The sequence below is a fragment of the Octodon degus genome, unplaced genomic scaffold (genome assembly GCF_000260255.1).
Source record: "Octodon degus isolate 3935 unplaced genomic scaffold, OctDeg1.0 scaffold00018, whole genome shotgun sequence".
Taxonomy (NCBI): Eukaryota; Metazoa; Chordata; class Mammalia; order Rodentia; family Octodontidae; genus Octodon; species Octodon degus.
In genome coordinates this window covers 20,898,211-20,906,618 of record NW_004524594.1, presented here as the reverse complement: position 1 = coordinate 20,906,618, position 8,408 = coordinate 20,898,211, and the positions used below count along the sequence as shown (strand labels likewise).

General features: G+C 55.2%; 2 protein-coding genes across 2 annotated transcripts in view; both read right to left on the bottom strand.

Moving 5' to 3' along the window:
* Nucleotides 1-2,295, bottom strand: part of Coro1b (coronin 1B) — a 5,266-nt gene extending 2,971 nt beyond the window's left edge. The window contains exons 1-6 of the mRNA XM_004627344.2: nucleotides 2,216-2,295; nucleotides 1,307-1,509; nucleotides 846-968; nucleotides 613-742; nucleotides 208-389; nucleotides 2-121 (exon numbers count right to left, since the gene is read on the bottom strand). Coding sequence (XP_004627401.1) covers nucleotides 2-121; nucleotides 208-389; nucleotides 613-742; nucleotides 846-968; nucleotides 1,307-1,507 — 756 coding nt within the window. The 5' untranslated portion in view covers nucleotides 1,508-1,509; nucleotides 2,216-2,295. The remainder of the gene's footprint in view (nucleotide 1; nucleotides 122-207; nucleotides 390-612; nucleotides 743-845; nucleotides 969-1,306; nucleotides 1,510-2,215) is intronic.
* A 4,000-nt stretch (nucleotides 2,296-6,295) lies between these two features.
* On the bottom strand, nucleotides 6,296-7,996 carry Gpr152 (G protein-coupled receptor 152). The gene has a single exon (XM_004627343.2). It carries the CDS (start codon nucleotides 7,762-7,764, stop codon nucleotides 6,298-6,300), a length of 1,467 nt encoding a protein of 488 aa, XP_004627400.1. The 5' UTR covers nucleotides 7,765-7,996; the 3' UTR covers nucleotides 6,296-6,297.
* Between the last annotated feature and the right edge of the window lie 412 nt (nucleotides 7,997-8,408).

The window sequence follows — 8,408 nt, the reverse complement described above, 5'->3', positions numbered from 1 at the left end:
CTGGGTCCCACAGTGCCAGCTGTCGCTCGCTCATGCGGCTGAAGCCTGTGGTGAACACCTTGCCGTCCGCCAAGAAAATGGCCCGCATGGGCCGAGCACCCTCATGGGCTTTCTCCCGCTCCTGGGAAGGGACAGGTGGTCAGTACAGCACCGCAATCAAGCCCCTGGGCCTGTCCACTGCCATCTTCACCCTCTGGGGCCACATACTGCCACCAGGGTGCCTCGGCGGGGGTCGATGATGCGCATGCGCTTGTCCTTGCATGCTGTGCAGAAGAGGCTCCCATTGCGGTTCCAGCTGACATTGTAGATGAGGTCGGGGTGCTGGGTATCGAGGCGGTACAGCTCCTCTGCAGTGCCCACATTCCAGATAAGCACCACATTGTCACAGCCTGGCAGGTAGAGGGCCAACTGCTTAGACCTGGGCAGGCAGGTGGGGGCCGTCAGCCCACTAAACCTACTGTGCCCACTCCCCAGGGACTGAACCAACTCTTGACTGCTGTAGGCCTCAGCTTCCCTATTTGTAGGATGGACCCCAGAGAGGCTGCTAGGATGTTCCAGAGCCACATATGCAAGGGAGACTGAGGGGCAAGGTGGGTAGGGAGCAGCGCAGACCTGCACTGAGCAGCACGTTTCGGGCGGTGGGGTGCCAGGTGATGATACCCACGCGCTTGGTGTGCCCCTCCAGCACCACCACTGGCTCTGTCAGTGGGGAAACCAGACCATTCTCTGGGATCTGCCACACCTGCAGGAGGGATGGGGACGGTGGGCTGAGGCCTCTGCTTGCCCCTGTTACCAGCAGCCTATGGCCACACCTGAGACCCTGGCCTGAATAGCCCTATGCTTACCATGACTGTGCAGTCTTCTGAGCCGCTGGCAATGACTTCATCATTGTGGGGACACCAGTCAATGTCTAGGACAGGTCCTGTGTGCCCACACACTGTAGGATAGGCCTTGTCAATGCGGCCTGTCTGTAGGTGTGGGGGCATAGTCAGAACGCCTGTGCTTCATCTCCCCAAAGCCTCAGTCCCCTCCCAGGAGTAGGAACGATGTGTATAGCCTGGCTCACTCCTAGTCCATATGCGACAGTGCCCAACCCCACCCTCTCAGGTAAGTAGGGAATGTCTGCAGCCTGTCTCTGACTCAGTGGCAATAAACACTTTTGCCACCTTCGCTCAAACCTCCTGGGCAGTAAATATGGATCATAATACCTGCCAGGCAGGGAGGGGGCAAACAAGACAGGTATACTGAAGGGCCAGAGGTGTAGCAGATACTTGCAGCCTTCGCTCCTTTCCCTCTCCCAGCCCACCTTGTTTAGAGGGAGCACCAGGAAGGCACCCCCACCGCTGGCCTCTACAATCACAGCCAGGAATCTGGGGTTCACTGCGCAGAAGGTGCTGTCCCAGGTAACACGGGACACTCGAATGTCCTCATAGCACTGGTCATTCTTGACTGGCTGCCCAAACACATGACGGAATTTGCTCTGCCGCACTACTTTTCGGAAGGACATGTCTGCAGGGTAGAGAGGTGGGGTTCACCTTGCTGTCTCAGCGACCCGAGCTCTCCCAGGGCTGCATGATGGGACGTGAGGAGGGACTGGTTATTATAACCAGCCTGGGTCTCAGCTTCCACAGTCACAGAACAGGGTCACAGGTGCAGATCAAGGCTACCTCCCACCAGCGGAGATCTGAAGGGTTAAACTAGCGCTTGCCACGCTGAGTCCTGAGTGGCTTTGTGGGACTTTCTTTGGACCCCTACCCCATCTCTGCGGGAGGGGGAAGGGGGCAGAGAATGTATAGCTCCTTAAGTCCTGGGCGTTTCGGCGCTGCCTTTCCTGCCCAGTTATGTGGAAGCGGGATGAAGGGCAGGGAGCAACGGAGGCAGAATAGGTCTCCCGGTTGTAGGGCGCTCTAGGCCACAGTTCTGAGTCCCAGGAAAGCTGCAGGAAACCCGGCTCAGGGGCTTTGGCAGGACGCTGTGGGGGTCGAGACGCCGCTGCCAGAGCATCCCAGAGTGGCCTCAGAGCGTGGTGCAAGATGAATCAGGGAACCAACTTCCTGGGACCCTGGCCCAGGAGGCGAGGCTGGACGGCTAGAGGGAGCTCGGACTGAGGGTGGGGCGCAAAAGAGAGAAAGTGCTCTTTGGACTTGCGGACCCCCTCCTGGGACCCCGCCCTCGCCCGCGCTCCCAGCTGGCTCCCGCCCAGTATCCCGCTCACCGGGGGTGCCAGGGGCTGCGGCGGTGGCCTCCGGCAGCTTGGAATCCCGATCTCTGGGAAGCAGGAAGCGGGAATCAGGAAGTGACAGAGAAGCGAGGGCGGAGGAGGGAGGTGGGCAAGGGCTTGAGAGGCGGGGCCGAGTCACGCGCACAGGGGTGGGACGGGGAGGTAGGACTGCTGAATGAGGTGGGCGGAGTCCGTTGGGGTTGGGGCGTGGCCAATAGGAGCCCCACCTCGAATAGGCTGGGGCTGGCGCTACCCTGCTCCAAGAAATGAAAAGTGCCTCTGCAGCAGTTGCAGCTAGGGGCAATGTTGGCAGACTGGGGCATGCGCAGGAGTTGCCAGGTTAGGGTGAAGCCAACCCTGCCAGTCCCCAACCCGACTGCACACCTGTAAGGCACCGGTGACGGTTCCTGCCCCGCCTCCAGGTTGCGTCGGCAAGGACAGTTTTTATCAGAGTTAAAGCTCTTGGCTAAGGGTGTAAGTAAGTCAGTGTTACAAGGAGAGAGGGAAAGGCCCAGCGGTCCCATTCTTCCTGACAAACACCCATGGGTCCTACCAGGGTTTTTAGGGCCACAGATCCCTCGTACCTTCCTTTACTCTGGACAATCTACGAGGAGCCTGAAGGTCAGACCATAATCCTCTTCATTCTCTGACAAGGAGCCCAGACAGGTCTCCCCAGATCTGCTCCATCCTATTTCACCGTGGAGCCTTCGTTGTCCTTGTAGGACTCACTTTTCTTTTAAGTTGGTGGCTCTGGACACTGGCTTCCTCCTATCTGCCTTGTACATCGACTACCCTGGTAACCAAGAGGTGATGGCAGGGTCCCTTTCCCAGAAAAAAAAAAAAAAAGGAATTGACAAAGAGGGGCCCAGAAAAGAAGTTCGGGCTGTGTGTTGGAGGATGGACTGGGGTGTCTCATCTCATTCTCCTCCCACCCTGAAGGAAACAGACTCAGAGAGGGCAGGTGTTTGCCTGAGGACACACAGCCCTGCTCAGTCTCTAGTTTCAAAATCCTTGCATTTCCCAGTGCTCCATAAACCCTAGGCTGGCGAGGCAGGAGTGTGGGGACCAGATGCGGCCAGATCCCAGGTGACAGGTGAGGGTCTGTTTAAAGCCCACACTAGCCTGGGTGGCCCTGTTTCCCTGAACCCTTTCCAACCTGTCACTGGTCTGATTGAGATAGAACCCACAGCCTGCTGATCTCTCCACTCAACCTACTTGTCTGACCTCTACCTACCACCCCTCACACCCCCCTGCCTATGGCCCAGTAATACTAACCTCTCATTCCTGAACACCCCCTTCCCCAGGACAGGGCATCTTGTTCCCTACCTGTGGCTGGAAGATTTCCTCCTGGAAAAATTCCATCCCTCAACTTACTCCAGGTCTCTTCACCTGTCACCTCCCTTGGGGCTCTCCTTGACACCCCTCTCACCCAGTCACTTTCTGGCCCTTCCTTGTTCCCACTGCATTGTTCTTAGCCACTGCTGGATCACCAGATGCTTCTCCCTGCTAGGATGTCAACAAATTGAGGGCAAGGATTTTGCCCCCCCCCCACTCTACACCCAGCTCCCAGAAAGGGACCTGGTACTCAGCATGTGATCCCGTAGTGCAGGTTGAGCAAATGAGTGAACAACATCCCTGAGTGTAGAATTAAAAATCTTCATGTTCTCAACTCTCAAAATCAATATCTGGCCCCTCTAGAAGAGAGGGAAGGATTTCTTACCCAGAGATGATGGAAAAGAATCTCCCAGAAAGCAACAGGAGCCCAACCCCTGTGTTTGGATGATGTGGGGAGGCTGTGGGGTCTTCATTCCCTGTTTCTTCAACATAAACCTCCTCTGTGGGACCCTAGAAAAGCTTTATCCCACAAGTCACTTCAGGGCCCTCTCTTTTTCCTAAGTTTAAATTATCCACTATGTGTGGGATTCTCCTTTGAGACCTTGGAGGTAGGACTGGCTCATTCCTCGTGGCAAGTGGCTGGTGCTGATGTATTATTCGCTGATCTGCTCTCCATGTTGAAAAGCTTTGGGACCCCTGCCAGTAGAAGGGGGACAGAAGTCCAAATCTTATCCCCAGGGAGTATGTACCCCAACAAATAAGATAGAGAAAGGTGAAGGAGCAGGAGGTCATGTGAGGGGGGAATGAAACCTGGCAAGCAGTCTACCTGCCAGGTGGGTTCCGACCTGTATTGGTCTCATGCCTGGCCTGAGCCAGGGGGTGCCCACTGGTACAATAAAAAATTAAGGGCTAACAGTTACTGAGCACTTCCTGTGTAGTCAGTAAAGATCCAAACGCTTCTTAGAGATCAATCAGGTATGATCCCTATTTTACAGATTGGCAACTGAGTCCCAAAGAAGCCAAGGGTTTTGCTGAAGTTTACACACAGTAAATAGTGAAATCAAGATTCAAACAACCCCTTCCAGGCACCAGAGATCACAACCTGAACGCTGCCTGTATATCTCCAAAGGAGAAGGCCAGCCAGAGATGCATCAGGTCTAGCATGTGCTCAGCAAATATTTGTTAAATGAGTAGATTCAAACAACTCACATCTGTCCAGAAATCCCTCTCCCACCCATCTCAGTGCCTATAATCCATGCACTTCTTATGCCTGGCTTTAGTAATAACCACCACCTGCTACCCAACAAGGGAAACGTTGTACTGAATTGACAGAAGCAAACAGCTTAAGAGCTAGGACCTGAACCTACATCTGACTGTACCACACCCAGCTGCCTGAATCACCTGCCACCTTTTTACAATAAAACAGCCTTGGGAAGGAAGCATATAAAATACCCTTGTCATTTACACCTGCTCATGCGGGTACCTCACAGCTGCAAGTCCTAAAAACTAAACCAGTGGGAAAGGTCTACCGGGGTAGAAGGAGAACAGGGAGGGGCCATGGTCTTTGACCTTAAGGGTAGGGAATGGAGAACAGGGAGGCAGCACTTCCTCTTTCCCCTCCCCTGCCCCCCCACAGTATCTGCATCCGCCAAGGGACTGATTCTGCCTGAGAGAAGCTTGGTGACCTCTGGGAACCTTTGCCCTTCATGGGGCCCCTGGTGCCCAGAGTACTCTGCATTCAGATGATTCCTAACTGTGTTCTTAAGCTTAGATGCGGGGAGGTCGGGGCCAGCACAGTGTACACCTGTAGCTCCTCCTGAGACTCTGTGCAGCCCTCCCTAGGAGGTTTGGAGGCAGGTACCCGTCAAACCCTTGAGTGGAATCAGACTTTGACGTCTCTTACCTCTTTGACCCCTCCTTCCCTTACAAGATGAAGAGGTAGCGCCATACTCTCTCAGGCCACCTGGGTATCTGCAACCCAGACCAGTCCCAGAAGCTCTGGCCATGTGGTGGCTCTCCCACCTGCCCCCACCCATCCACCCAAAGGGCCAACCCTGTATACCCCTGACATCTCATTGCTCCCCTGCTCCATGGCTCCTGTGGGGCACCTCACATGCCCCCTCATTTAATCCTCAGAATAGCTTACAAAAGAAGAGTTTGTCCTGGGTCACCCAGCCAGGGTGTCACAGAATTGGATTTGAATCCAGGTTTGGTCACTCTTGTCTCTTCTCCAGCCACCTTGCTGAGAGGAAGGCACTGGTAGAGAGGGCTTGGCCATGTCAGGCCAGCTTGTGGGTTGTGGTGGCCTCCGGCTTCTGCTTGGGGCTGCAGGCTCCTGGTGGCCTCCTTTCTCTGTAGAGACTTTTCTTTTTGTTGTCCCTGTATCCAGCCTGACCTATTTTCTTCCAGCAGGGCTGAAGCAGAGAAGATGGCATCTATGGTACTGGAGGACAGAACTCAGCAGGACACCATCAATGGTGGCTCAGGAGGCTATTGAGTGACTGTGTGTTTGGAGCCACCACGGAGGGTATGGTGGAAGCGGGGCAGCAGATGCTGACACAAACTGTCTGGGACTTCTGGCTGCTTAACTTCACTTCCCCCATGTAGGTCCTCCAGTCTGGAGGACTTGGTTGGGCTTTCAGCAGTGGTGGTATCTGTAACTCCCACCTCTCTTGACTGGTGAGTTCCTTTACTCCTTATGACTTTTCAGCTGCTCCGGCAGGCCTGGGCTTCCTGAATCCTCATGTGGGGCCTACACTGGGGACCTCTGTTTGTGAGGCACTGCTGGGGCTTTCTCCCTCGGGGACCACTGGTATGGCTGGGCTCTCAGGGGGCTCAGGTGAAGGATCTAGAGATGGGCTAAAAGAAGCTTCCTCACAGGACCTGGAGGTCCTGGTAGCAGGGCCAGGGGACTGTGGCTGGACCATATCATCCAACTCTGGCTGGACTGTGGGGTTCAACTGAGGCTGGTCTATCGAGTCCAGTACTGGCTGGGCTGTGGGGTTTACTTGAGGCTGGGTGATAGGGTCCAGTGGTATCTGGGCTGTGGGGTTCACCTGAGGCTGGGCTATGGCGTCCAATGATATCTGGGCTGTGGGGTTCACCTGAGGCTGGGCCATGGGGTTCAGTGGTGGCTGGGCTGTGGGGTTCACTTGAGGGTGGGCCTCTGCTGTTAGAGTTGGGCTCTGAGAGGCCACCTGTGTCTGTGGCTCAGCTGGTGTGAAACTGCCTGGCTGCTCCTCACAGAGGGCGGCAGCAAAGGAGGAAAGCATGGTGCGCAGTAGGGCTCGAAGGTTAGTGCTGGCCATGAGGCAGAGGAAGGGGCTCAGGCAGCTATTGAGTAGGATCAGGTAGTCAGAGTAGACCAGGGCCTCCCAGAGCAGGTAGCCGGGATAGATGTCCCATAGGAAAGCCAGGTAGAGCAGCTGTGCCAATTGGTAAGGCAGTCGCAGGACCACATAGGCTGACAAAATGGTCTTAGCCACACGGGCAAAGCCATGGCAGGCCGAGGGTTGAGGCTGGTGGTGGCGGCAGGTCTGGCAGGTCCGGCAGGCTGCAGCCTGGGTGAGCACATGGCAGACAAACAACAAGAGAAATGGCAGGAAGCCCCCCAGGATCTCAAGCATCCGCAGTGGCAGCTCTTCACTGTCCCAGAAGTCCAGGCAAATGACCAGGTCATACCACCATATGGTGGCCTCAGGGAAAACCAGCCAGGGCACACTGAAGAGTGTGGCTAGCACCCAGACCCCAGCACAGACCCAGAGGGGTAGGCGAGCTGGGCGGTGCCCAGGGTACCAGTGTGGACACAGTGCCAGCAAGCAACGGTCCAGGCTGAGGGCTGCCAGCAGGAAGAGGCTGGAGGAGTAGGACACACCCCACAGGAAGTAGTAGAAGCGACAGGCAGCTGTCCCCAGTGGCCAGTGCCCTCCATGCTGGATCTCCAAGATCTGAAAGGATGCTGCTGCCAGGAACAAAAAGTCGGAGAGGGCCAGGCTAAGCAAAAGCAGGGCCAGCCTCGTGCCCGCCCCATGCCGGGCCTGTGAACCAGCCAGCCATGCCATCAGTCCATTAGCTGGCAGCCCCAGGAGCAGCAGGGCCACAAGGAACACTGTGTCCCAGCCACCCTGGGGGTAGTAGTCCTCATCATCCAGCTCTGTGCGGGGCCCGAGGCCAGCAGCGCCCAAGTTGGCTTCCATAGCAGTGTCCATTTGGGGTCCCCAGTGTACTGCTGGACACGGACTGGGTGCCTGGTGAATCAATGAATGCAGGAATGACTGAGCATGAAGGAGAGGGTATAATGCCCCTTCAGGCAAATCCTTGTCCCTCTTTGGGCTGCTATTGTCACCTTTTAGGTAATTGGCCCACACCAGGGACTTTATTTTGGAAACAGAGTCTCAGTATATAGTTCAGGCTGCCCTTAAACTCACTATGTATCCTATGTTGGCTTTGAACTCATGGTGAATCTCCTGCCTTAGCTTCCTGAGTGCTGTGATTACAGACATGTGCCAACACACCCAGTGTTATTTATTTTTTTGGACAGGGATTTTATTTATTACTTTTAATTAATTATGTATTGATTTGGTACAGGGTTCAGACTTGTAATGATCCTCCTGTCTCAGCCTCCCCAGTGCTGGGATTACAGGCATACACCACCATGCCCAGTTTTGGTGGCAGGCTCAGCATGGGGCTAGCATGGCATGCGGTACAGGATATTGAACTTGGGTCCTTGCTCTTGCCAGGCAGGCACTTAGACTGCTGAGCTATCTCCCTGGCCCCAATTTATTTATTTATTTATATTTATTTATAGTACTGGGGATTGAACTCAGGGCCTTGTGCATGCTAGGCAAGCACT